We start from the raw sequence: 27,346 nt of genomic DNA, 5'->3' as shown, positions 1-27,346 counted from the left end.
AAAGAAGAGAAAAAGCAAGCACGCAAGAAAGGAGCAAGAGAACTTCAAAAGTGGAAAGTCTGGTAAAAGAGTAAATTTTTATAGAATGTAACAATTAGCAACAGAGACATACAAGGAAGTTTTATCTATAACTAGTAGAAAATTTAAAATCATAATAAAATAAAGCAAATCTATTTACGCGTAATAAATATATTGCTTCCCCTTTTCTTTCAGATTGAATTAAAATTATGCAAGTTAAGAATATCTTACAAACAACAAAGAATCTTAGAAAATATTTGTGAAGGAAGTTCTCCTTGCTAGCTTCTATTTCTGGACAAGTGATTTGGAAAAAAACCCTCTTCAATGATATCACTGGCTCCTTAAAAATAGAGGACATGCAGTCCAGTTCCTGTCTCCACATAACTTTCTTGTCTCACAAACAGAAAAGACCTGACCCTGTGGTCACCCAATCGGTTCCACTAAAGAGTTTGATCAGGAGCTCTAACATCAGAACAAAGGGAGAAAAAAAAAAAGCAGAACAAAGAGGTGAAATGGACACCTTGTACTCCTGATGACAGAAAAGGAGTTTCTGAGTCATACAGAGAGCTCTCAACACCCCGATCAGATGGAGACAGGATATAGCACTATCTGAACACATGCTCAAAATGCTTTGGAGAGAAACAGTTATATCCAAACTGCTGCTGTAGGCAGGAAGGTCTTGCTGGGATTATAACCAGCTGTGTGAATGAGCACAGAGACATACCACGTTTGGCTAGATGATTTTTTGTTAAGACTTGCCAGTGGTACAGGAAAAAAACTGCCCTTATAATGAAAATTATCTCATTTGCATCTCTGTGATAAGTAGTATTTATCACGAATCTTTGATTCCTCATGCTGTTATTGCAGCTCCTCTGGGATGGCATTAATGTACCATTTCTCTCCATGGCTCCTACTTATCTCAAATAGTCTCTGCTACAAACAGGGTTTTTACCCCTGGCCTGTGAAATTTCTTGAATTATCTGATAAGGTACAGTTTCAGCCACAATCACAGCAGGTCTAGAATTCTGCCCAAATGTTATAAAAAATGTGGGTCAACTGCACTATACACAGCAGTGTGAAGATAAGAGTTTTACTGAAACTTCTTTACAGAGGTGTATAAAAGTTGAGCATAGCTTCATCATTCAGTAGAAGCACATTCATCTCATGCAATCAATATCATCAAAAGGAATTTTACAGAAAGGAGAGTGTATTTTTAAAAAGTTATCTTTAACTAAGGTCTAGCACCAGACAAAAAACGTGAATATTTAAGGAAGTTAGACAGCAGCACATCTTAAAAAACAACAATAATAATTAGCATATACTAGCTTATGTTTTCAAAGCATTTTACAAAACCATTGATTAATTAAGCCTCACAACACCTTTGTGAGATAGTTAAGTATTATTAGTCCCATTTTAGAGACAGAGAAACAGGCATGAAGAGAGTATAACCTGCTCACCACCACACATGTCAAACCCAGGTACAAAACATCAGATTTTCCATTTTTTGCCACGTGTGGTCAGATCTCTTAAAAGCTTCTGGTCTTTAATTTAAATTGTTTCCTCTCATCCCTTTTAAGACACCTGTCCTTATTTCAGTCTGATATGAAAAAGTACTCACCAAGTACTATTCAAAGATCCCCTCTGTCATCTGTCCCTGCCCTCCCTGTAATTCTGACCCCTAAGTTCCATCATTCATCCTTAGGCTGAGATCCATGCACTCCAGATGGAGCTCCGTGCATTCCAACAAACCACTGGCATAGAAGGTGACATCTCCTCCTTGCCTCCAGTGCCTGCTCTTCCTAAAGAGCCTGCATCTTCCTGCCTCAGGCTACAATGCAAGATGTAACCAGCAGTATGTATTCTGTCACCATCTGTTGAAACCAGGTAGAGCAGTGCTCCTCATCCTGTCCATGACCCATTCTTCATAACTCTGGGAGGGTATCCTCTGTTAATGGTCCAGCTGTTAAAACCAGGTGGGGCAGTTCTGTTTTTATCTCTTCCACTACCCACCCTTTGTCCAGGAAAGAACCTTCTGTTAATGGGCCATTGAGTCCCACTGCATGACTGATAAAATTACACCATCCCATTGCTCCACCCAGGGGAGCATTTCCTACCTACACAAAATCTGAGATTTGGGACATCAGGGCAGCCTTCTTCCACTGGATTCCCAGAGGAAGACCAGGCCCAGCTACATCAGCACTGGACCTGCAGAGGAAAACAGCACCCTTCTACAGGAACACTGCTCATCAGGCATCTGTCACCAGGAAACTTGCTAGGCCTATCTACAATGCTGAGACAGCTCAGAATCTGCAAAAGAATACGGTTGGTTCGCTTCTTCAAAACAAGGAATCTCTCTCTGGCAGGGGGTGCTCTTTAGAAGAACTCTTATGAGCACTGAAAACAAAGAAAGATTCTTATCAAGAAGACCCTCAAGGTAAAGACTCTCAAGGTAAAGCCAAGGGCACAAATCTATATCAGAAAATCTAGAAACATTCATGTATTGTGCTTTTGTTGCCTTTCTCTGGACTCACTCTATTATGAGAGATGGCCTAGAGACATCAGACATCCTGGGGGCTAAAAAATTATTCTTCACAGTCACTTTGAGTATACAAGCTCCTTTATCATATCACATCATTCTGGCACTGAACTACTAAGTGACAGATTTAGATTAAACTTCCAAACCACCTGAAAGCTCAAGTCAATGGATTTAAGTCTGTAAACCGTCAAATTTAACACTAACTGGCAAATCTGGCAGATCGACTGCTGCCTTTTTGCAAATCCAGGCCCGAGGTGTTAGTGGAGACACAGAAATAAAAAGTCTTTCCATCTTCAGTCACACATGTCCATTAGACACTATCCAGAGTCCAGGAAGTTAGTTTCATGACAGCTTGATCTGAAGATCCTCCCCATACTTTTGGATCAACTTCACATGGTTATGGTCCACTGACCATTGCTCTGGGAGGTGTTTGGGCTTCATGCTGTCCAAGAAATGCTGCCGCCAGCGTCTTTCCAGCTGCATTAGAGAGCGCAGGCCTCCTTTAGCACAACACTGCACCACCTTCAGTCCATGTGGCACGTAGCTCTCATTGCAGATCCTGCCAGGACACAAGCACAATTTATTTTCACACAAGCCCGCTGTCAGACTCCAGATCTCTCTCCAGCGAACAGCAAGACACTGAAAATACTTTTCAGTTGCAGAGTAAATTGACAAAAGGGTAAGCTAACCAAGAGGCAGAGTTATAAGGTTTGCTTCAATGCCCGACTGTTTTCTGGAACACAGTTACACTGTCAAGCTGGTTTCTCTGAACTGAGAAAGTGTTCTTCTTTACAGCAACACTAAACAAAGCTCTTACGGTCCATTACAAGCTCCTCAGGAAACTGCAAATTTCTCAAGGCAGGACTTATATGACCCTTCAGAGCGCTGAGCCTGTCACTGAATTCCCTGCCTGGATGGGCTCTGAGTTACATCATCTGCACTTTACAAACATCAGCAAGCATAACAAGGAGAAGATACTCATTTCATGCAGACACTAGACACTTCTTAAGAAAACATATCTGGGGAGGTTTTGAGAAAATGAAGAAGAGAAGACTTCCAATATGACTGTCCTTCAGAATCTTTTCTTCATCTGTCCTTCAGAAGAAGTATAAAATATTGGAGGGGAAGATGGAGTGCAAGAACAGAAGACTGGTGAGGAGGAAGGGAAAGAGGGAAAGAAACAAGAGCTGTGGTTCAGAGACCAGTGGTGGGTTGAGGGGAGATGGGTATAAACAAAAACAAAACCAGTAAGAAATCCAATATAAACGACGAAAAACCTTACACCCAGCCTACATGGGCTTGCTATACCTGGTTTCCAGACCAGCTGCTGCCTGGAGCATCTCTGTAGTAACTGTGTCTGTGTTATAGAAGTCCTTGATGCTTTGCAGCAGCTCTGCCTTTCGAGGGTCAGGCAGGCTGTCTGCATTCAGCAGGGCTCGCGCTCCCGAGCGCACTTGCCTGCGCAGCGGGTCCTCCAGGAGACGCACACCTTCCTCAGAGCCGATCGGAGCCCCGAACTCCTGGGCCAGCTGCTGCTTCAGGTGGTTGTCATAGTAATTGGAGATGGCATGGCAGGATGTGCAGAGCAGGAGCACGTCATGTGAGTTGTGGTCCTTCATCTGGATGGGGAAGTGTCTTCGGTATTCGTGAGGAACAACATTCTTCCTAGGGAAGACAAAACAGACAGCTCAATGCATTTGTCTGGAGCTGCTGCTCTCCAGTTCCTCCTCTTCCTGCTCCAGAGAGAGTCAACTAAAACTAAAACCGAAAGTCCAGTATGTAAAGATTATCAGGACATGTAGTACAGAAAGTAATTATTTTTATTCTTTTCATTGGTAGTTCTCCTCCAGATTTTCTGCATTGCTCCTTTTTTCTTTCCAAAAATTCATCACTTTCAATTAAAGATTCATACTGTAAAAAAAAAAATAAAGTAATGCACTATGAGAAGTATATTTCTCAACCAATCTGTAGCAGACAAAAAGACAAAGAGCATAATCTTGTTCTTTTTGACCTTGTGAGCTTTAGGCTCAACTAAACCTTTCAACAATAAAGGATTAAGGAGTGAAAGGAGTAGTACAGCTCTTTTTGGAAGAGGATGCCACCTCACCCTGTGTGCGTCAGCACACTGCTGCCCCATCACTCAAACTGCAGCACACACATTCCATATGCTTTGATCTCTCCTAGGATCAATATCTCCTGCCTCTGTAAGAAAGGCTGGTCTCCAGTGTCTCACACAGCCAAACAACTGCAGAGCACTCAAACATTGTCTCACCCAGGACATGAACAAGCACAATGTTTCAGGCCACTGACCAAGCTTCTGGATGACAAACTTGATGTAGACCTCAGTCCTGTTTTAGAAGATGCATGTTTCTCCTACCCACTGAACAACTCACCGGATATAGGATTCTCGCTTGCCACATACAACACAAAGGTTTTCTTTGATTGTCAGATAATAATCAACTTGAGACTCGGGACGTCCTGAAGGCTCAAACCGCAGCTTCACAATAAAAGGGTCTGAGCTAACTAGCTCTAAAAGGATAAAGGCAAAGAGATAATATTCAAGACAAATTGTATTGGAAAGCTAAAATAATGCTACAATGTAAGAGTCATCCTAGTGAATCCCCAACAGTACTTCCAATAAGAAAGGATACAAAAAAATTCATGTTCCATTATGAGAGAGGAGAGGAGAGGAGAGGAGAGGAGAGGAGAGGAGAGGAGAGGAGAGGAGAGGAGAGGAGAGGAGAGGAGAGGAGAGGAGAGGAGAGGAGAGGAGAGGAGAGGAGAGGAGAGGAGAGGAGAGGAGAGGAGAGGAGAGGAGAGGAGAGGAGAGGAGAGGAGAGGAGAGGAGAGGAGAGGAGAGGAGAGGAGAGGAGAGGAGAGGAGAGGAGAGGAGAGGAGAGGAGAGGAGAGGAGAGGAGAGGAGAGGAGAGGAGAGGAGAGGAGAGGAGAGGAGAGGAGAGGAGAGGAGAGGAGAGGAGAGGAGAGGAGAGGAGAGGAGAGGAGAGAAGCTGCATTTCAAATACCAACAGGAAAACTGGTATGCCTACCTCCAATCCCCTTGTCCAAATACCACTGAGCCTTTTTGCGATCACAAGTGCACAGGGGCTGTCCATCTGGTGCATGCAGGAAGCAGTTGTCATACAGAGGAGATTTTCTATGAAACAAGGGCAGTATTACAGCAGCTATAATAGATGCAAAAAACCTCAGAGCTTTTCTACAGCCCTGTGTGCCATGCTGCAGTTCAGGCAGCTTCCTCCAAATCCCAGCAGTATCCCTAAACACAAAATTCAGGCTGCTGAGACTCCACAGGCTGCTGCTCAAGAAAGCAGTACATATGAAAATTCATCCAAGATTCACTAGCTGACTCTAAGGTATCTTTGCTCTCCTGCTGCCAACAGAATTATAACTCTTGAATCCAAATTTTCAAGAGTGGCCATCAATGAAGACAGCATTTAAAAAAGAAAAAGCTGAATTAGAAAAAAGAATAATTGAAGTCTCAAAGGATGATGAGCTAAGAGTAAGTTCAAACAGAGCATCAACTTACAGGCAAGGCAGTTTCAAGGATCAGCTGCCTAAGCCTGGACTTTATTGTTTTATTATGAAAACTTTCCTAAAATTTAGTGTGAATAGCAACTACTTTATCTGCCCAAGAGAAATGGTCTAAAAACACTCTTGCAGCACTGGGAACCTGAACACATGAGTTCAGAAGAACAACAAAGCTGAGCTGATGCCCTCAAACACAGGCCCAACCTTTGGCAGTGACAAAAAGTCCTGCTTGAGCAGTCTTTGGTGTTTGTGGCAGGGTGTGGAAGGGCTCTGTTTTGCAGAAAACATTTCCTTACTCTACCAAACTCCTTCAAACAAAATTGAAGTGCGGAGCAGGCTGGGCTCAGAGAAGACCTGGAAGGAACTGGCCAGACATGTCCAATACACTGGAGAAAAGTTTCCTCTCTACAGCGAGATTGTACAAATTAGTACTCAGCAGAGCTCTACCAGCTAAAAAGGTTGATTCACAGGCTATTTAATCTGACAAAATTATTTCTTCCGAGGTTTATGAGGGGGAAAAAAACCAACAAAAGATACAGGAGGTCTCCTTCTATTGAGCATCAACAGTTCAACTCAGTTATTATGATAATTTCAGTACTTCCCAACACTGAATGAATAAACATTAAAACTAAACAGACTTAAACAGAAAGAAAAAGTGAAAAAGGACTTTTGCAACCACATCCAGTGTTATTACAGAGCAGAGCCATATTGCTGTAAATACTGTAAAAAGCACTGAGTCAACAGATCTCTTATGAAGTCAAGCACAATTAAAAACAAAAACTAAATAAACATATATGGGGAGATCTTAATTTATCTCAGAATGTAATTTTGTTTAAACTTTAATAGTCCCATGAGATGCAATCCTCCTGTTTTGCATTACACAGCCTCTAAATAAAAAAATAAAAAGACGGACTCGCACAGTAAAACACAATACTGTTAATCACTGCTAATGAAATCAATACTACTAACTACAGTAAAATTTCTTTGTTGCCAATCCAATAAACTTAAAAAGAAGAAAACAAATACAAAAATGCATTTCTTTCCCAATGATAATTACATATAATTTTAGTTATGTCCAATGATTAATTTTATTAGATCGTATTCTAACAAAACCAACTATACAGATATCTCACACCTTCCACTTCACTGAGCTTAAAGCAACTTTTTCAACTTGTTTTTAATTTAAAAACAACTGAACTCTTGCTAGCAAAAGCCTCTAACAACAGAACAACTCCTGTTCCTGCTCAGGACACCTTGGACACCCAAGAATAACACCTGGAAAGACAACTGCATCCTGCTAGGACTCTGCTCTCTGGCTAATGCTTCCACAGGGGAACGAAGGAAGGGCAAAACTCAAAGACAACACCTCAACTTGCTCATGATCTAAGCAGAGATATAAGTGCTGCCCCTGCCTTTAGTACCACCTAGAGGAAAATGAGGAAAACAGAAACAGGATCTGACCCCCATGACTATTAGATCCTGTGTTCCCTTTCCTAGCTCATATGATCTACTTTGTTTAATGACCAGAGAATGAGGCAATACTCAGAGTTTTTCCATATGCAGTGCAAAGAGTAAGATGTGCTCATATACTCACCGTGCAGAATATCCCACACCCAGAGGCTTTCGCTTCTGCCTCCGTGGATCTCTCATTTGCTGATTGCCAGAGGGCTGGCCATTCACCCAAGACTTCCGATTCTTTGCTTTCTGAGGAGAACGTCCCTCTCCACTCTTCTCCTCCCCTGTGCTGCCACTCTTTCTTCCTCTAAATGGGATATCCACCAAGCCCTGGCATTTAGCCCGTGCTTTCTCCCAAGCAGTGACAGAGTTTTCACCTTCAGATGTAGCAGGGAGGCTGGTAAATCCCAGCAAATGGAAGAACAGAGCCACTGAGACCTGGGCATCCCTAGCAGCATACAAAACCTGCAAAAAAGCACAGAAATCAAGACATTGACAAACAGCAAATACTCCCAACATTATCAGTCTTTAGCACAAGGTACAGTAAAACCAGAAGCTGGATTCATTTCCATTTGAATTTCACGTGAAGTTTTGAGTGGCACTTTCATAACATCACCACATCCCACTACCCTGAGGCAGTGCTCCGAGGAACTGCAAGGGACTGAAAATATATTTAGGTCAGACGTCCTCCTACCCCACCAATCCCTCCCTCATAAAAAGTTCCCTTCTGGTACACCGGCTAGGAGTATTCAGCATGTTTTTTTGTCCTGTCACTCCCTCTGCCGGTCATTGCTTCTGCAGGCATGTGCAGCTTCACTAAAGAAACTGGGCAGTCAGGGAAAACAACAATGCTCTGAAGAAGGTGAACAAGATTTCCAGCGTCTCTCTAATATTGCACTGACTGCTACAGACAGAAATAAATAAAAAAGGTGAGGTTTTCGAAAACACTTCTTCAAGGGATGTTGCCTCACATATCTTTCAGGACTAAAGGTAAAAAAGGGTAAAGAATCCAGGGAGAATAGCATAAAATTATCTTCATAAAAAAGGAGGGAAAAGCAGGCAGTGAGTCTGAAATCAACTTTAGGCCCTGTCACACATAACGTTTTGAGGTAAAATTTGAATAGGCTCAGATCTCCTGCTGTAAAACCTCTTTTTCAACTAAGAAAATTACTTTTCCTCCCAAAACAGTAATTTGAAGTGGAGAACACACCTGATCTTGTGTCAGTTCTTCTGCTTCCCAGTTGCTGCAACGCACATGAGGAGACTTGTCAAGCGGGAAGTTCAGTACTTTTTCAGCTAAAGACTTAAGGCTAAGGCAATTGTGAAGTAGATCCTTCCTTCAGTTCAACAAAAAAAAAAAGGTGAAACAAACATATTAAAAATGAAACTATACACTCATGCAAATTCATATGGGCCTCATACAGCCTGAACCTATGAGAACACAATGCACATGATACATGACTCAAACAGCATACAGTTGCCTGTCAGCTTTACAGGCCCTCTATTAAAATGTCCTTTCTAGATTTAGTAATTATCTTGTGTCTGAAATATGCAAAGCAGGCAAGGCTGGAAGTTAGTAACATTCAAAGCTGAAGTGTTTGGCTCTGAACTACTCACTTCTGAACTAGAGAGATCAATCATACAGTGATGGACCATTTGTCTGAGGGAGTCATGAGAAGCCCAAGAACCAGGAGTGACTCAGAAGAACCCTGGCCACTAGAGACAAGAAGTCCATCCTCAGCGCTAAAAAGCCACCAACAGGTCAGCAAACCCATGGCCCAGATCACTAATACAACACCCAGGCACACAATATAACTGTACAAGAAGAATATTTGCAAGTAAAATATCTTGTTTTAGGAAGAGTGAAAGATAAGAAAACGGCATCATATTTGTGATAACCTTTCCATGGAAGTGTAACCTTTCCATAGAAGAATTGTTATTAAAATAAAAAACTATAACCTAGTTTATTTGGTATTTTTTCAAGAAATGTTGACATTCAACAGTTCCATTTATGTGCCCTGGGCACATTTAACACACTCCTAGGCAGTTTATTCAAACATCTGCTGACAAAGTGTTCACTCACTGCGTCACATCACTGTGCCTGGATTTAAAAGCTGAAGCATGATACACAAAGACCACAAAGGTATACTCTGTGAGAGAAGACTAATGGACATAATTAGCAAATGAAATCCTCATGAAGATTTCATTTCCATTAAGACCACAGAATAGAAGCATGACACTTTCCTGGGCTCCAGCTATCAATGCCCAATCTCTAAAGCCACCCTAAGAATTCCAGACATACCAGCTTGATATCATTCAGCTTACGCAAATCACCTAATAAATATTTCCAACTCAAACGATGCCTCAAAGGGATCTACCTCTGCTCTTCAGGCACTTACCGCTGTCTCATGGCTAAATACCGGAGGTCCATGCTCCCTTTGACTGGAAGACCATAATCATGAAGCAATTTGCAAGCATCTTCCCAGCATCCTACTCCAACTTTCAACACAGCACTATCTGCCATGATGTCCAACAGGGTCTTTGGAAGAGTCTGGCCACTGGCAACAAGCCTGGGCAACCGAACAAGAATGCAGAGGCCACTGGAAGAAGCCATCTGTAACAGGGATACAGGATTTGCTTTTCCATCCACAGATACCTGTAATTAAGTAAAAAATGAGAGTCCAGGTTACCTTATTATTAGAAATACTGGAACTGAAGCAAACTGCAAAAAAGGCTACTGAAAGCAGGAAATACTCATCAGTTTACACATCAAGTATTGTTGCATGTCTCTAAAAATTCACTGCAAATTACAGTAATTTCACGACCATAAGGCGCACCGGACTATAAGGCGCACCCCTCCCGGAGTTGCCAAAATTCGCAACTTTGTAGATCAGATAAGGCGCACCGGTCTATAAGATGCACTTTTTTTTTGCAGCGAGGCTCCGCCCCCAGCTCACCCCGCGCGGTTGCTGGCCGAGGCCCCGCCTCAACCCAGTAGCCATTGGCCCCCGGGCCCGCCTCCACCCGGCAGGGGCGGTGCCGCGAGCCACCGGGCCACCCTGGACCCAGCAGCCATGGGCCCCCGGGACTGCCTGGACCCGGGAAGGCGGGTGCCGCCGGCCCCCTAGCCCGCATTCACGTGGCAGCCATGGGCCCCCGGGACTGCCTGGACCCAGGAGCGGGGGTGCCATGGGCCCCCTGAGCGGCATTCACCCAGCAGCCATGGGCCCCCAGGACTGCCTGGACCCGGGAAGGCGGGTGCTGCGGGCCCCCTGAGCGGCATTCACCCGGCAGCCATGGGCCCCCAGGACTGCCTGGACCTGGGAAGGGGGGTGCCACGGCCCCTCTGGGCGGAATTCACTCGGCAGCCATGGGCCCCCGGGACTGCCTGGACCTGAGAGGGGCGGTGCCTCGGGCCCCCTGGCCCACCTCCACCCGGCAGGGGCAGTGCCGCGGGCCTCCGGGCCCGCCCCCAGCCAGCTGCCGTGGCACTTCCGACTCCCCCCACGGCTCACAGCTCACACTTCTGGTTTGGCAAATTTCGCCGCTTTGTACATCAGATAAGGTGCACCGGACTATAAGGCGCACTTCCGGGTTCGAGGGAATATTTTAGTCAAAAGGGTGCGCCTTATAATCGTGAAATTACTGTACGTGGTCTTTTTCACAGTATTATTGTCCCCAAGCTACTTATTGCCACATTTCCACCAGAAAATCTTTCACCCTTTCAACCTTCCCCTTCATAGCTGAGCTGGTGGAAGAAATCAGAAACATTTTTGAATCCACATCAGCACAAAGCTACCCACTATATAAATGTTTATGGCAAATACATTGTTTAGCTGTGGGACTGTGGAGTGAATAAACTTCCAGTCAAAACAATGGCAAAGCCAGGCTTTATAAATTACTTTAAGCCTGTTTGAGATATCACATGCACAAAGGTACAAGCAGAAGAGGAACTTTGTTTTCTGGTTGTCCCAGTGAGTTTTATCTACATATCAGCATTATCCTCCTTTTTGGATTTAACATTCTTAAGACATTATTTCTTTAAAATGTAGCTGGATTTAAAATAGTGTAAGCCCAAATACTTCTAGTAAATCACCTTTTTTAAGAGATATTACACAAAACACATAGCGCTATATTTAGCCATACAACTGATACTATATTTAGTAAAGTTGATTTATCACAGGAACTCAGTAAACAAATACACCTGGTGAATTAAAAATTTAGCATGTTTAAACGTAAGAAGAATCAAAATTAGCAGCTACTTCACAGCCATCATGACAGACAATCACAGTTTCAATAGTGAGCCCTGTGGTATCTGTTTAAGCAAAGGAATTGCTCCACCTTCAATGATTTCCCCATGCAATTTGCAATCTAAAGGAAGGAGAGGCACTTCTTGATCACTCACCCACTCACAATCAATTCCAAGAACCGGCCACTTCTCCAGCTCCTTCTTCAGCAATGGTTCTACATGATCCCACTCCTCCTGCTCTGAAACCATCACTATGTCTGCACCAAAGGTCCTCTCTATCCAGAAAAAGGTGGGAGATCTGAAGAAGGAAAGCACCTTCTTATCCTCTGCCTTAATGAGTGTCTCATCTCCTGACTTTACTGCTGCTTCCTCTTGCTGACTACTACAGCGTGTTTTTCTTTTCCGACACTGGGTCGCTTTCCACAAAACCAGGCCCCCCAATGCAACACCCAGCAGGGTCGCCAAAGTAATCGTCACGGCTGTTTGCTTGGCCATCTCTTATTACCCTTTCTCCTCCTTCACCTCACCCTCTCAAAATGGCATTGTGGGATTTCATCATGGCCTGCAGAGAAAAATAAGAGAAGAAATTAAAGACAACTTAATGAAATGTGTTTAGAGATATTGAAATACATGCAATGGTATAATAACAAGGTTCTAGTCACAACTTGTGATCCTGACAGATAAAAGGTCTGGGTCTCACTTTGATAGACTGGGGTCCTGGACACAGACTGCTGCAGTGATGGATTGGGCAGGAAGAGGAGACTGAATGCTGCTGTGGATCATACCACTAAAAACCTTAAAGAGAATCCATTAAATTTAACTGGTGCAACTCAGTGCTTCCACAAACTCTGTTATTCCAAAAATAAACTAGCCTTTTACTTCAGTTTGTAACTAGATAAAACTAAACAAGGCCCAAATGAAATTGCTGCAGAATAAGTATGTCCATTCACGCTTTAGTAAATAACAGGCATTTGTCCATTACATTCACATCCATACTAGGGTCAAATGGCTCTTCAGGCATTGAAAAGCCCTAAAGCAGAAACATCTTATTTTTGACACATCTGTCCCGCTAGCATACAGAAGCTTAGTACCCCTTCAATAAACTGAAGTCAATCCTGCCCCTCCATCCCTACCTCCCCAACCCACCACGCTGTCTCTAAAGGGCTGTCCTTGCACACTCTTCCCCACACGCAAAAGTTCAGGTGTCGATGCTACTCCAGCCCCGAGCACGGCCCGGGCACCTGCCTGAGCGCCCCCGAAGCAACAGGTCACACTCACTGCCACCCCGTAAACCGAGCGCCAACATCGCGTGCAACGAGGCCGCCCTCAGCGACGGCATCGCCCTCGGTCCAACAGCCACTGCCCGTCTGGGAACCGGGGGGTGCCTGCGATCCCTGTGGGATCCCCCTCCGGGCAGGAGAAGCCCCGATAAGACACCTCGGCGCCCCCTCAGCCCCGGCGGCAGCCGCGCTCCAAGGCCCGGGGGCGGGCCCGGGATCCCAGCCGCGCGCTTCTCCGGGCCGCTGGCAGGCCCGGCGGGACGGGGGCAGGCGGGGGCGTCCGCGGCTCCCCTCGGCGCCGGGACCGCGCTGCCCGCTTTAGGCTCGGTCGTGGTTATTATGTAGCCGGGAAGAGGCCCGGACGCCGAGAGCGAGTATGCAGGAGGCCGCGGGCACACCGGACCGCGCTCCGGCGCACCTGCAGCGCGGCCGCCGCCTCTCCGGGATGCGCGCAGCAGCCTCTCCCCGCGCCCGGCCCCGCCGCCCGCCCGCGGCCCCGCCGTGCGCCCACCGATCCGCCCGCTGCCTGCGTCCCGCGGAACGGCTGCGTCCGGCTGCAGGAACGCCCCGCGGGGCAGTCGCCACACACACCGGGAGCCTTAGAGTGGCGGACGCTTCCTCTGTGCCGGCCGTGCGAGGGGGCGGTGGGCGCCGCCATGTTGTACGGCAGCTAGTGGCGGGCCGCCTGTGTGGCTGGGCAAGCGCCGACGTGCCTTCGGCCGGGGCAAAATGCTAGCAAGAGTACTGCAAACACAGCTCTGTTTAAAGGAGATTTTTTGAGTGAAAAGTGCGGTTTGTTGTCTGCAACTAGGGAGGGCTTGAGGAGCGAGCCGCAGCGGGCATGAAGTCACCCACACGCAGAGCACCGGGGAGCCCCTGGTCTGGAGGGACCACATAGAATGGGAAGTAAAGAACAAAGGCAGCCAGGAAAATAAACAGCAAATCGCAGCCACCTCCAAAGTGGCAGACTTTGAAAACAAAGAGGGAACAAATCAAATGGGGAGTATTGAGAAATTAACAGAGGCATAATCGTGACAAGTGATGATTCCCCCCGTGCGTGGGGAGAAATACTAACGTTAGAAGCGTGACACCACAAGACCTGGACTGTGAGTATACAGGTGAGTATACAGGCAGCTGCTGTATTCAGTGTTACGATCAGCAAGGCTTGAGGCCCTCACTGTTAAAAACCAAACAAGTTTCCAGCCCAGACTCCATTGCAAATGAAAGAATCTGAGCACCCAATTTCTCCAAATTCCTTTGCAATTCCCAGTATCTCACAGATTTTGTGCTGTTAGAATTCCACCTAGCTGCATCTATTTGAAGCAGAGACTGAACCCACAGAAAACGATGCATTAAATCAATTTAACAATTTGACAGCATCGAATTTTGTTTTAACTTTGCCACCAGTAGTCATCCGGTCAGGAGGATCTCCCTAGCAGAGACTTGGTATTTAGCAGACACATTGTCCAAAGGGTGCAACAAAGTAGCTAATGACTGGCGTTGGCAAAAAATCTTCTATAGAAGCAGTATAGCAGTATTTTTTATCTTTATTCCCCCCCTTCTTTTTTTTCTTAACTCAGGAATGAGATGCAGACATCTTGATAGCTCACAATGAGTACAGGTGATTTCCAGAGCTCTTTTCTGAGCAAATAAGGCCCTGCCTTTATCAGAAATAAGATGACAAGGGTTATTTAAAGTTAAGCAGCTACTTTTTCAAAAGATCTGATCTATGCCAGCATGGTGTGGCCATATCAGCTCTCACTGGTGCTGTTTTCCATTGACTTGCATCTGTCTTTTGAAGGTACAAATGCTTTATGCCTTAAGTTACAGCTTCTGTATCATAAGTGCTTCTGGAAAACCTCTGTCTTGCTCTACAGTGGAGAGTTTTATTCATTTTTATATTAATTCACTGAGTTACTGCAGTGAGATTGCAATGCTTTGTAACTGACATCTTGTCTCTGCTTTATTCTCCTCTAGAGGGAAGGTCTGTATCTCCCTTTCAGTCACAGCCTGGCCCCAGCTTCTCCATCCAATGCCTATGCTCTGATGAACCAGACAGCTGACCAGCTGAATTGCAGACCACCATGCAAGTGCCAGCACTACTCTGAAACTCTTCCTTTCTCACATGACTTTTGCTCAGAAGAAAAATGCATCACGTGCATGGTCAGAAGAGAAAGCTGGAGGGGTCTGGCAGTACCTGAGTTCCCACAGACGGATGGACATGTTCTGCCTGTTTCTTTCCCTCTCTCTTCTCTTCACATATATCCCTCAAGGTATAGTGCTTTGTTTTGTACAGTCATTGGAATCTAGCATAAATCTGGATTGCCACTTGGATGGAGAGTTCCACATTTCCTGTTGCACTGTGACTGACTTCTCACTCCTGACGTGGTGCGCTTCAGCGGGTCTCTGTGAGCGACCAGCATTCTCAAAGCCTGGAGCAGGTTTGTTTATTGAATTGCTGATGAACAAAGGCAAAGGATGGGTCTTTGGAGTGCCAAGAACACCTTGTCATCTCAAAGAGCGTCCAGGGACAAAGACATAAACTGGGGTGAGGGCACAGGGTTAAATATGGGACAGAAGAGGTGGGTCTGAGGGTAAAGGTCCAATGGGAACAGGAAGTGGTGCAGAGGAGGGACAACCAACCAGGGAAACCAATGGGGTGACAGGGGTGGAGCACTGTGGCAAGACATACCCAAAGGGGATCAGGAAAGGGGAGAACACTCTAGGGAAGGTACATATGTGGTAAACAGGGACTGAACTAGGGTGAATGCAGGTGACATCAACTGCATTAACCAATGGAGCTTAAGAGGTTAACATATGCTTATAAAGACTTATGGGAGGGAAGCAATTCTCACCATGACCTAGAGGGGTGTTTCTCCTCTTGTTCTTTCCTCTGCAGTGTGGGAGTGTAATGGTTCTATTGAGCAGTGCCTGGGCTTCCGTATACTGCCTGGTTCTGTTTCTGTAAAGATAAGGTCAGAAAGTTATGGAACTACTTATAAGCTAGTTTTAGGACAAAAAGTGGCATCTGGGGATGCAACATTTCAAGCCTGAAGTGATGGAAAAGAGAACTGAGGAAATGGTGCAGTTGGGCTCCAGGATCCAGCTGCCCTACTGTAGGGTACACAAGGTATCCCCTGGGGCAACTGTATCAGAGCTCAAGATAAGCACAGAATAGTGAACAAATCTGCAAAGGTTGTTTGCAGGTGGAGCCTTCATAATAAACTGGCATCCACCCAAAAATCTGAAACAGTAGGTTTTCCTCTTACAAATAGTCTCTAAAGTAACAGAAGTGTAAATTTACAATCTAGAAAAATGCAATAAAATATCCCAATATTTATTACACAGTGAAAATCTCGCAGTCAAGATGCTAGCTTTTCTCTAAGTGAGGATTGTATCACTGGTTGCACCTTTATTTTTCATGGCATCATGGACATTACAGAGTCCTGTAAGCCACAAGTCTCTTTAGAAGCTTGCCTTATATCTACATAGCCATTTATTCAAGTATAAAGAATAAATTAAAAATAAATGAAAGCAAGTGATTCATGAGTGCACTCTAGCAAAACAAAACAAAACAAAACAAAACACAACCAGCCAATAAAACAAACAAAGACACAAACAAACAAAAATCCACACCTGATAGGGACATTGCTGAAGATGAGAAGAAAACCAAGTGAGTAAACCAACTACTGGCTTAACCTTACAAAAAATCTGTTACAGCAGATAACTGCAAGCCTTTACATGGTAAACAGCAACGTTTATTTTTCTGTGTCTGTAGCCTGACCTGAGGTTTCTGGAGAGGTCTCTGTCAAAAGACTAATTTTTAGCCTGATTTCCTAAGGAAAGCAGGCTTATGAAATTATTCTATGTTGGTGTTTCCACCTCTGGGCCCCATTACTTCCCTTGCCAAAAAAAGCATGTTTAAACCATTCCATGTAAATTTGTACAAAGGTAACTTAAGTGAAATGCAAAGCCTAATGGATGAAACAGGTCCTAATAAAGCTATCACTGATAAAGTGGTGAGCATGTGCAGACACTGCTTAATATACATATGAGAATCCACACAGCAGTACCACATCAGGACAAATCCATAGGAAACCAGGCTTCACTTGTTCTGGTGATCGCAGAAAAAAATAATTATTTTTATAATGACATTAACTCATCCTTTAGGAGGGAGAAGACTAGGGTAAATGAGTCAATGTTCAAAGGAAAATCAATGATCGTGGAATATCAAAGGAGAGAGGCTCCAGTGAAGACTTAAATTGCTAGTAGCAGACAATGAGCAGAGAGCTGCATGTAGTCCCTGCTAGCTCATTAATAACACTCTCTTTGGGGCCTCATCCCAAGCTACAGAAAAAAACCAAACTTACATTTCAACTCCTAATGTGATTTATCTTCCTTCTGTCCATGCTAGTAATGCCATTACTACATATGCAAACAAGACATTTTGAGCAGGGTTTGTTTTTACAGGGTTGATACCAGGAAGGCAGTAGAGTTTCTGTCCTTAAGAAGTCAGAATGAGATCCATTTCAATCAACTGTGAAGCCACATCCTAAAGGTGGAGTCTCACACTGCAACAAAGTGGATAGAAGGTTTAGCTACTGTTGAAAAGGCAATTCTGCTTCTCCCTTTTACCTATCAGCATTCTTTTCCAGCCTCAATTCTGCAAATACTAGTGTCTGCTTGATTCAAGGAATTAAATGAACAGAAAGCTAGCGCAGCAAAAAACTGGGTTTTCTTCTGTTTTAGCTCCTTGTACTAACTGATCATACAGCCAGATCTCAGTGAAACTACATCCTAAGCCAAGAGATGAGTCAGTGGTAGCTCACTGAACGGATCTGACAGAGTTTGCAGGTTTTGCAAAGAATCTGAAAAAAACTCAGAGGTGTAAAATGCCGGATAATCCCATGAGGATGAGTTGTATTAACATCAATCATCATCAACGTATTTCTTCCTTGATTGCCAACCCTTTTCATTGCTTATATAGAAACGGAGATGAATTTCACAATTCCATTTCTTGAAGAGCTGCTTAGCTTACCCCAATAATTCAGTCCAGAAGGCGCTCTGAGTCAGCCTCACAGTTTATGGCTGCTAAGAATATGACATCCCCCATCTCCAAAACTCATCTCCCAGCTGGGCACTGCAGACTAGCTTGTGCTGATTTTGGCAATCATTGGAATGCTTCCATGAGCCAAATAAACACATGGCAAACAAACAAGTCCAATAAGTAGCAGCATCAGCACAAAGAAAGGGACAGAACGCAGAGCCACCAAAAAATAAAGCCACCTTTCAGTGGCCACAAATCATTAGATTGGCTTAGCTGCATGTTAAACCTTCATAGCAGAACAGCAAGTCCCAAGGGGAGACATTTGAGAAAAAAATCCTTGTTTTTCCTACCTTTCTGGTCCATGAAAGTAAACAAAAGGAGAAGAGCCCAGAAGTCACCAAATTTTCACTGGAGGAAATAAATTAAACAAGCAAAATTATTTTAAATAAAATGATATAATTAAATATGATATAGTCTTCTGGGTTTATCCTTTTTTCTATTTCCCCTCAAAACCAAAAAATAGTGGTACAAATAAACAAAAGCCTTGACTCAGCTCCACTTTCCTAATTATGCATTCACTCTCTGTGACTCACTCCATAGACATCCAACAATCAATGTCCAAACTTCTCAGTTTCCAGTCTGGATTAACCAAAGCCAACCAAAGGTTCAACAGAGCCCAAAAAAAAGTATTTAAATCTCGTCCTTTCTTGCCTGACACGATCAACCATGCTTTGCTCAAATACTTTTTACCTATTTAAGACTTCCTTTCTAGTGTTTGACAGACTCTCAGAGAGCTGTATCCTTGGTCTTCTGGTAGCCTCTCTGAGTTAGCCCTGGGAAAGGAGCAGATCTGTAAATCATCTGCAGGGAGATATTAATTTATTTGTATTTCAGATCAGATACCTCTCCCAATCCAAACTCAAAACATAAGACTTCTTCTCTCTTCTGTGGATGACTAGCAGGAAATTAGAGCTCAGCAGAGCAAGAACTCTTTCCTAAAAGCCCTATTATTATCTTATTTGTATCTGTGGATAGCATCACCACTGCCACTCAAGCTTGTTTGTCAACTGTGAAGTCTGACTAAAATGTCTTTGTAGATCCTAGCACCCAGGGTATATGTGGCAGCTCCAAAACAGCCCTTTGATCCATCCTTGCAGCTAAGACCCTTTTTCTCTTGTTGATATGCAGACTGCCCCAATACCTCCCCCTCCAGCATTAACCAACACAGCTCCTAACACAACAGCCACTGGCCACTGGAAATGTCACAGTCTGACAACAGAGCAAACAGGACTGACTATAGGCCTCCTATTAATGATCAAATGCAACACAGCCATCAAATGGAAACAACTAATACAATTTAACTGATTCTCCCAATTCAAATTTGTTCACAAAAAAATGTTGAAGAGATAACTTTGTACCAGGAGACAGTAAACCCCAATCAGTTATTGTCAGTCCTTCCAGAGGCATAACAAAAATCCTGTAGCATGGACAGAAGCTAATATGAGAGCAATGTGACACCATGGCCGTATCTCATCCAGATCAATTTAGTACTGCTGAGAGACTGGGCTCTACACAACCTTGGAATTAACTCTGAAACTGTAACCCAAGATTGTTTACGTAGACCATTACCCTAACCACATAACTTCTCTATTTGAAAGTTTCTCCTAGTTACCTCTCCTGTATTGCATCAAACATTATTTATTTACCTTCATTTCCAAGGGCAACTACAGCAAGCCACCACTCTGTCCATTATCTCCCATTTCCTTTCCAGTTGGCTCCTCCACTCTGATGCCTACTTGTTGAAATTCCAGTCAAAACATTTGTTGTGCTTGATTTCATGCTGCTTTGGAGACATGGAGGAGGCTATGAACAGCCTACAGAATTAAGCAGCTCAAGCAATGCGCACAGACAGACTCTGGCTTCCTGTGCCCTTTGAGTCTGGCCAGGCTCAATCCAGTTTTGTCTGTGACAACCAGTCTCAGTATAGCACCCCTCATGCTAACATGTCCCCCAGAACAGCAACTTGATGAAGTTTGATCTGTTTGACTAGCTACTGACAGTGTACAGCAATTCTGTTGCAAGCTGCAGAATGTTCCTGTTAAAGTAGACTAAGATGCTTCACTGATGGTACTTGAGTATGACTCAGGATAACAGCGTATGTACTTTGGAGAGATAACAGCACTCTGGCTTTATTAACACGGAAAACTGTTATTTTCCAAGAAAGATATTACCTGTACAGGCTATGTAAACTTCCTTAGGTGTTATATTCAAAATTAATTCAAAGAAAGGAATCAGAAGGTGAAAAGAGTGCTTACCAGTACAGTTTTTTAACCTACATGGTCATGTCATTTGAGCAGAACAGATTGGCAGTCTGCTATTATTTTTCTTTTAAATTCTGACTGCTTAGAAATGTGATTTTAAAAACCCACAAAAAACAAACAAGCAAAACCCCAAAACAAACAAACATCCCAACAAAACAAAAACAAACTCAATTAAATCTTTCTTAAATACCCTGGAACTGGGGCTTAGGAAATAGTTTTATTTCTATGCAAAACCGTGTAAGTACACTGCTTTCCTAGAGACTGGATCCAGAATGTGGAGAAAAAGAGAGATTTTATTATATTGCGTATTTATTTCAGTACAGAAACCAAAGGTACTCAAAGATATTCAACCTAAACAATACTTTAGGAAAGGGGAAAAAATGAACCACATATTGGGAATTTAGAAGTGAGCAACAGTTTCTGATATAATTGTAATAGTGCAGAATGTCATGGCATGCAAGCAGCAGAGCTGCTATAAAATATGATTTTATAGCAATATCTGAAACTTGCTTGTGTCTGAAGCTAAGGTAAAAACACAAACCATGATGGATAGCATCTTTACCTCTCTATATTGAGGGTGGCTAGACGTGTTATATTGCAAGAGTTGGCCATCAACAACTGTAACTAGTTCAAATTTGAAGAGATTAACTGCTCTGTTTTCACTTCAGTTGTGAAGCATTGTTAATTGTTAATGTCAACACTGTTAATGTAACCTCTTACATTATTTTTTTAAAAATTCCTAATTAGAAGAGAAAGGCTATAATGTTGTCAAATAAAAAGCTTGGTTTATGCTGGATTTAATGCTCTTTCTATAATCTTAACCAAGAAGAAGCACAAAGCACTTAAAATTACTTTCTATAATGAAATTATTTCTATTTCTATGGAAAAGCTGTCACCGGAATATGGCAGCAGTCTAACAGTCCTCAGTCACCTTGCCACATCAGTTTATGTCAGGTAGGGTTTTTCCTTCTGCTTATTTTAAAGTTTGAAGACTCATAATTCCCAGCAGGTGCAGTACTACATAAAGATGGCCAGGATGGTAAGGCTAATTCCTGTCACCTTCTGAAAACTGTATCTTCCCTAGGTACTGGTGCCATGGGGGAATACAGACTTGACAGTTTCAAGCTACTCACATTGTGCACAGGCAGCAGGCAATCAGATGCTGCCAGGTGGGATTGGGGTTCTGTGCAGCACCTCATGGACATCACTATTTGAATGACATTCCTGTTGCCTGACATGGCATCAGATGATACTTGAGAGATACAGGGTCCTGTGAAAGAGAAAATATATTCTCATTCCAGTAAGGTAAAGATTGGGCACTGTTAAACAGTGAGCACGCCAGTAAGGTAAAGATTGGGCATGGTTAAACAGTGAGCACCTGGTTAGCCAGCTGCGTTTTGGGGTTTAGTTGACACTGCAGGGTAAAAGAAGACAATTTATCAGAGCTGCAGAACGGTCTACTGACTCACTTGTGATGGGGCGACCCTCCTGTTTTCAGTGTTGCTCGGGAAGGAGTAGGAGAGAGCGAGCTATGAAACATCGGACGGTCCCCTAATGACTGTCATAGAGAAAACAACTACAACAACAAAAAACTCCAAACTAAACTCTAAAGCCGTAATGCTTTGAATTCCCGCAGAAATCACGCAGCATTTACAGAGGCCAAGCCCCATTGCAACCTCCCCCTCACCTGAGCTATTTTTCCCCTCATCTTCCCTCCGGTGCGTTGCCCGCCCTTAGCCTCAAGGCGGGCTGGCCGTGGCTCTGGAGCGCTCCCTGTCCATTCCCCGCTCCGCGGGAGCACCTGCCCGCCCGCCGCGGGGCCGCTGGCGGCGCAGGTCACTGAGCCGGGCCGGCTGAGCGGCGGCGGGACGCGTCCTCCCGCGGCTCCTCCGAGTGACCGGTGCCCCCGTACCCCGGCAGGTTCTCCGAGTGGCGAGCGTGTCCTTCCCCCTAAAGGTCCCCGGTGTGTCCGGCCCCCTGCAAGTCGCCGCAGCGGCGAATGTGTCCTTGCCCCAGGAGATCCTTGGAGTGGCGATCGCTGCCGGCCCCCGCAGGGGCGAGTGTGTCTGTCCCCCGCGCCGCTCCAGCAGCGAGTTAACCGGCGGCGGCGCCACGCTAGAGCCGGGCCGGGAGGCGCGGGCTGCAGCTGAGGATCAGCTGCTGAGGGAAGCGGGGAGGAGCCAGCGGGATCAGGAAGCGGCGGAGTGTCTAACACCTCTCTGCCATGGCTGGCTAAAGAAAAATCATCATAACCATAACAAGGGGGGAAGCGGGGGAGGGGAGGCGGCGGCGAGGGAAGGGGCGGCGGGGGAAGGAGCGGCGGGGAGCGGCGCAGGCGGCAGCATGAGGAGGAGAGGCAGCCGGGGGGGCAGCATGCGGTCGGTGGTGGGGTTCCTGTCCCAGCGGGGCTTGGAGGGGGACCCCCTGCTCACCCAAGACTTCCAGCGAAGACGCCTGCGGGGCTGCAGGAACCTCTACAAGAAGGACCTCCTGGGCCACTTCGGCTGTGTCAATGCCATTGAATTCTCCAACAATGGAGGCCAGTGGCTGGTCTCAGGTAAAGCGAACGTTCCCGTCCCTCGCCCCTTCCCGCCACCCCCTCCCCAGGAAGCATCTTCCTCCCCGGCCGCCTCCCCTGCGGCCCGGGGGAGGGGAGCCGCGGCAGCGCTGCTCAAGAGCCGTTTCCCAAATCCACCGGTGCCCGGGAATGATGTTTTCTCAAGCAGGGATCTAAAATGGTTGACAGGTTTTAAATTCTACTATTATCGGGGGGGGAGCCCTGGACAAAGTTTTTACGAGAGTGTTTCCCGGGCGCTGGGGGTGTGAGCTAGGGGTGCCCTTTTATTTGATGGCTCGAGTGTCTTTCCTCTTAAAAGAGGATTTTCTTATTTTGGGGGGACGACGACGGAGAAGGAGCAGCCCCGCGGCGCTCATTGTGGGCACCGGGTGACATTTGTCAGCGCCGTGCCCCGGGCCGGGGGTCAGCAATTGCTGCCGGGGGCGGGCGGCGGCCCCGAGTTTGGCCGGGGGGGGCTGCAGTACCGCTCGGCATCGGCGGGAACCGCATCGCTTTAATCGAGGGACTGGTCACTTTGGGGCCACCCCCACCCCATCTTCTTTTGGGGGAGGGGAGTCGGGTTTTGTTTTGTTTCTCCTCCCTCCCCTTGCAGGGCGCGTTTGTGGAAGAGGGGGATATATTTGTGGTGACGGGTTTTGACTTGAGGTCCCCTCTGTTGCCTGCCCGGGGCTGAGGGAGCCGTAGGGGTGGGGGATGCTGTCAGGTAGGAGGGAGGCGAGGGCTTGACATCAGCTGCGACACCGAGGACGGGGAAAGGCTCTGCACCCCCAGCCAGGGAGGGGCTGCGAGGCTCGGTGGCCGGCTGGTTGCCTCCCCCCACCCCAGCAGCGCTTGGCGCAGGTGCTTCTTCCTGCTTCCCCGCCTCCGGGCTCCGAGGGGCGGCAGGGGAAGGAGGCAACTTGAGGCCGGGGCCTGGCCGGGCGCTGCAGGCCGCGGTCTCCTCGGGCGGCTCTTAGCGACAGGCCGGGGAATCGCGGGCCGATCCCGCCCGCGGCGCCCCGGGGGCTCGGGCGCTGAGGGGTCGCGGCGTTCTTCTCCCGCCGAGCCCTGAGACCCTGCGCTCCTCTGCCAGGGGGCAGAGATCTTGGAGCGGCGGGAGGGGGCTGCCGGCCCCGGAGGGACCGCTCGCATCGCGCCGCCCCGGGCAGGGCCGGGCCGCCGAGCGCGGTGTCCATTGCAGGCCGCGGTCGGGGGCGATGTGTCCCGGGCGCCCCTTACCCCCCGGCACAGCGGGCTGGAGGGAGCGGCCCCCCTCCCCCTGCTGTCCCGCGGCTGGGGCTGCCGACAGGTCCCTCCCCAGGGCCAGCAGCGGGAAAGGCCCGTTCGCCGTCGTGGGGGCAGCTGCCCTCAGGGGAATCGCAGAGGCCCTTGGCAGCTGTGTGGAGAGTGGTCTCCGCTAGCGAGGAGGTCGCTGACCTGGTTATTTACCGACGGCCTCGGTTTCCCTGTCCACCTTGTAAATAGCGACAGGGGCTACTGAGGAATGTGACGGGGGCATGGCTGAGCGGACAGTGTACTGCCTTGTCGTGGTGTCTGAGCAGCGGTAAACTGTATCACTCAGTGGTATCAGTAACAACTTCAAAGAGCGGTCAATAAAAAGTTTTTATGACTGGTTACTTTTAAGCAAGGGCGGAATAGAAACCCTGTATAAACATGGAGTGGAAGCTGATGCGCTGAAACCTTCCTAAATTTAACATTCTTACCTGAAGAAAGTTGCAAGCACATGTCCAGTGATTTCTGAAGCGTCCAAGGCGGTTCTTAGGGTTTCTGTTAGGGATTCTTTTATCTTTATGCACATGCAATTTCTGAGATATGCATCCATTTAACTTGTGAATATATGTGTGCATACATACATGCATGCATATACATGTATATAAACATGAATGTGTATTGGAAGGGAATGCTGATTCACCCATTCTAAAGCTCCCATTTGTGCCAGCTGTCGTACTGGTTTGTACTGGTCCTTCTCCAGTAGAAAGTAGAATGATGTATTTTTACATATAAAGTGCTACAGAGACCTCAAAAGTATCTTTCTTCTTCTTCTTCTTCTTTTCCATAATAAGTGATGGAAACACCACCAGTGTTTTCTCTCTTGCTCAAAAAGGTCTTGCCGTATCATCATTGCACTTACCTATGCTGACATCCATTCTTTAGGCAGAAGTGTGAACAGTCCAGAGCTGGAATGGACTTTTAAGAATTAATTTTGTCCAAACTGCTTGAATCAAGGTAGGTTCAGTGAGAGAATGAAGGCAGAGTTCATATCTAGTGGATGTGCATGTCCAGTCTTCAATTTCCTAACTTTTCATAGAGCTTCAGAATGTTCAAAGAGGATAAGGTTTTCCTCCATATGTAGTATATGCATGCTACTAGAGTTCTACCACCATAAAAAAAATAAAAAAAAATAAAAAAATAAAAATTACATGTGCTAGCAGTGCACAAATTTGGGATAACCAAGAACAGATTACCTTAAGTCTGAATTTCTGAATTTCTACTCATGCCCCTGAGAAAATTAAGAGCTTCAATTATAGTAACTTTTTTTAAAAAAAGTTTCATGTTATGCATGACCATAACATCTAGAATGCTTTGCGGGCCATAGCAACAGCAGGTAGGTGCTTTGTTCTTCAGTCAAAAGGAAGAAATTGGAAGTCCAAATATTTATGGATACTCTGTTGAATTTCACACCCTTATAAGATTAAGCTTCATTAAAATTACACTCAAAGCATTCCTTTTAAACCTCATACTTGATTCTGAAGCTCTGAGAAATAGCAACAGCAAGAAGAAAAGCAATGAAGAAAGGTAGAGTGTAAGCTGCCTCCACTCTGAAGTTTTGTAGAAGAGTTGCTTTAAAAGGCTTCCAAAGGCAGATAAAGCCTTAGAATTGGTGGCATGAGGGTCTCCTCTCAAAACAGTCAGCATACAGAAGTAAGGATGAGATTGGGTGCTTCCCACTGCACTTATAGCAGTTAAGAGAGTTAACAGGTATCTTGGAGTGCATGAAAAGGGAGAGTGCAAGCAGTCTTTTCAGTCGTTCAGTCTTAAGTAATATGTATATTCTTAACCTAGAGAAGTCTGCTTTGGCTGATTGACTTGTTAACAACTCAGACCTTGTTAACCTTGTTAGAGCTGTTTTAAGTACAGCTGATATAGTACATTCATAGTGGCTATACCAATGCCATTGAAATACTAGCCTGCTTCCAAGTAAGTGCTATTCTCATCACTTGGCTGGAATGCTTTCCTTGGGTATGTGTCCTACTTATTATTTTGTTTTTAGATGTGTCTCACAGAAGCAAGTCTGTAAGGCTAATGATTACTGTTTCAGTAAACAATTCAAACTGCTTAAACAGGGTTTATATTGCAGTTGGAGATAATTTTCCTGTTAGGATTTTGGAGAGAACTTCAGTGTAGACAAGCCTCAGCAGGCCCTCCAGAAGCATGTTTGAAACGTTTTGCTATCTTAACTTCTTCGAATTTTGTGTTGGAAAGTACATGTTTAATAGTATTTATTTTTGTTCTTAACCATGTTTCAAAGTAAAAAAGTTGAGGTCCACTGATTGAATTGGGGGACAGTCTGGAGATTCTTTCTGTACCTGTGTGAAACTCAACAGTGTCACTTTATAGAGGGGAAGAAGGGCAGAGATTAATGTTTTGACACAGAAGTGCTAGAAGAAGGGACTGACATAAGGACAAGAATTTTAAAAATTTGAAATAATCAGGAGGAGGTGGACACTCAGGAGAAAATGTTGTGTGACAAGCAGAAAAAAAGCTAGCTGTAGAATGACACAAGGGAAGAGGAAAGCTTAACATAAAAAATGTCTAAGTGGGTTGAAATTGGTTAAAACTTGCTTCTGGATGGAGTCAAAAGATTTTATTGGCAAAATGTGTCTTTGCAATACTTTATGTGGTAGATAGGGGTTTTTTCTTTTAAAAATTTGCAAAACATGTGACTGTCCATGCATGGAAATTAAAATCACCATGCAATGATATGCAACCAACTTATGCTTCCCTCACATTTGCCAAGCATCTCCTGCAATTTGACTTCTTAAAACTCAGCTTTACTTGGTCTGTGTAACAGTCTTTCTCCCATCCTTAGGTCTGGTGGATATGTTTTCCTGTTTGTTTATCTGACAGTCATTTCTCATGCCTGCTATCTTTTACAAACATGAGTATCTTTATCAGAACCTCCCACTTTTTTTTTGCATACTTTACACTGCATTTTCAAGATAACTTCTGGGAAGTACTGTAATCAGAGACTTACTTAATCCATGCTAGTGTTCTTTTTCTCTTGGCTTTTTTTCCTCTCCTACCAGATAATGCAA

The 27,346-nt window shown here is 45.2% G+C and overlaps 2 protein-coding genes across 19 annotated transcripts in view; one reads left to right on the top strand and one right to left on the bottom strand.

Annotated features, from left to right (window-relative positions):
• Window positions 1–2,415: 2,415 nt before the first annotated feature.
• EXD2 (exonuclease 3'-5' domain containing 2) lies at window positions 2,416–22,321 on the bottom strand. 16 transcript variants are annotated; one of them, XM_033061593.1, is made up of 12 exons: window positions 22,140–22,321; window positions 21,586–21,722; window positions 18,482–18,539; window positions 15,940–16,046; window positions 11,961–12,366; window positions 9,955–10,211; window positions 8,766–8,892; window positions 7,695–8,020; window positions 5,602–5,708; window positions 4,948–5,083; window positions 3,863–4,219; window positions 2,416–3,113 (listed from the first exon to the last, which is right to left on the bottom strand). In XM_033061593.1, the coding sequence occupies exons 5-12, from the start codon at window positions 12,297–12,299 to the stop codon at window positions 2,897–2,899; spliced, it is 1,866 nt and encodes a 621-aa protein (XP_032917484.1). In that variant the 5' UTR covers window positions 12,300–12,366; window positions 15,940–16,046; window positions 18,482–18,539; window positions 21,586–21,722; window positions 22,140–22,321; the 3' UTR covers window positions 2,416–2,896. The 16 variants fall into 16 exon arrangements, with proteins under 16 accessions (XP_032917484.1, XP_032917483.1, XP_032917494.1 ...); XM_033061592.1 differs by lacking the exon at window positions 18,482–18,539; XM_033061603.2 differs by lacking the exons at window positions 18,482–18,539; window positions 21,586–21,722; window positions 22,140–22,321 and adding an exon at window positions 17,455–17,561 and having other exon boundaries at window positions 11,961–12,102; window positions 12,310–12,366.
• Window positions 22,322–22,767: 446 nt separating this feature from the next.
• DCAF5 (DDB1 and CUL4 associated factor 5) overlaps window positions 22,768–27,346 on the top strand; it is a 65,669-nt gene continuing 61,090 nt past the window's right edge. The window contains exon 1 of one of the 3 annotated variants that reach the window (XM_033061585.2): window positions 22,768–23,009. In XM_033061585.2, the coding sequence (XP_032917476.1) occupies window positions 22,796–23,009 (214 nt within the window). In that variant the 5' untranslated portion in view covers window positions 22,768–22,795. Of the gene's footprint in view, window positions 23,010–23,094; window positions 23,199–27,346 lie in introns of those variants that run through there. The other 2 variants (XM_033061589.2, XM_033061588.2) reach the window with 2 other exon arrangements.

Source organism: Catharus ustulatus, chromosome 6 (assembly GCF_009819885.2).
Source record: "Catharus ustulatus isolate bCatUst1 chromosome 6, bCatUst1.pri.v2, whole genome shotgun sequence".
Classification (NCBI taxonomy): domain Eukaryota; kingdom Metazoa; phylum Chordata; class Aves; order Passeriformes; family Turdidae; genus Catharus; species Catharus ustulatus.
This window is presented reverse-complemented; position numbering and strand designations above follow the sequence as displayed.

Coding starts and splice junctions, on each gene's coding strand:
- EXD2 (XM_033061593.1), bottom strand. CDS start 12,299: ATGGCCAAGCAAACAGCCGTGACGATTACTTTGGCGACCCTGCTGGGT. Junction 10,212..11,960: donor TTGGAATTGATTGTGAGTGG/GTGAGTGATCAA, acceptor ACTTAATTACAG/GTATCTGTGGATGGAAAAGC. Junction 3,114..3,862: donor GCAGCTGGTCTGGAAACCAG/GTATAGCAAGCC, acceptor GTGTCCTGGCAG/GATCTGCAATGAGAGCTACG.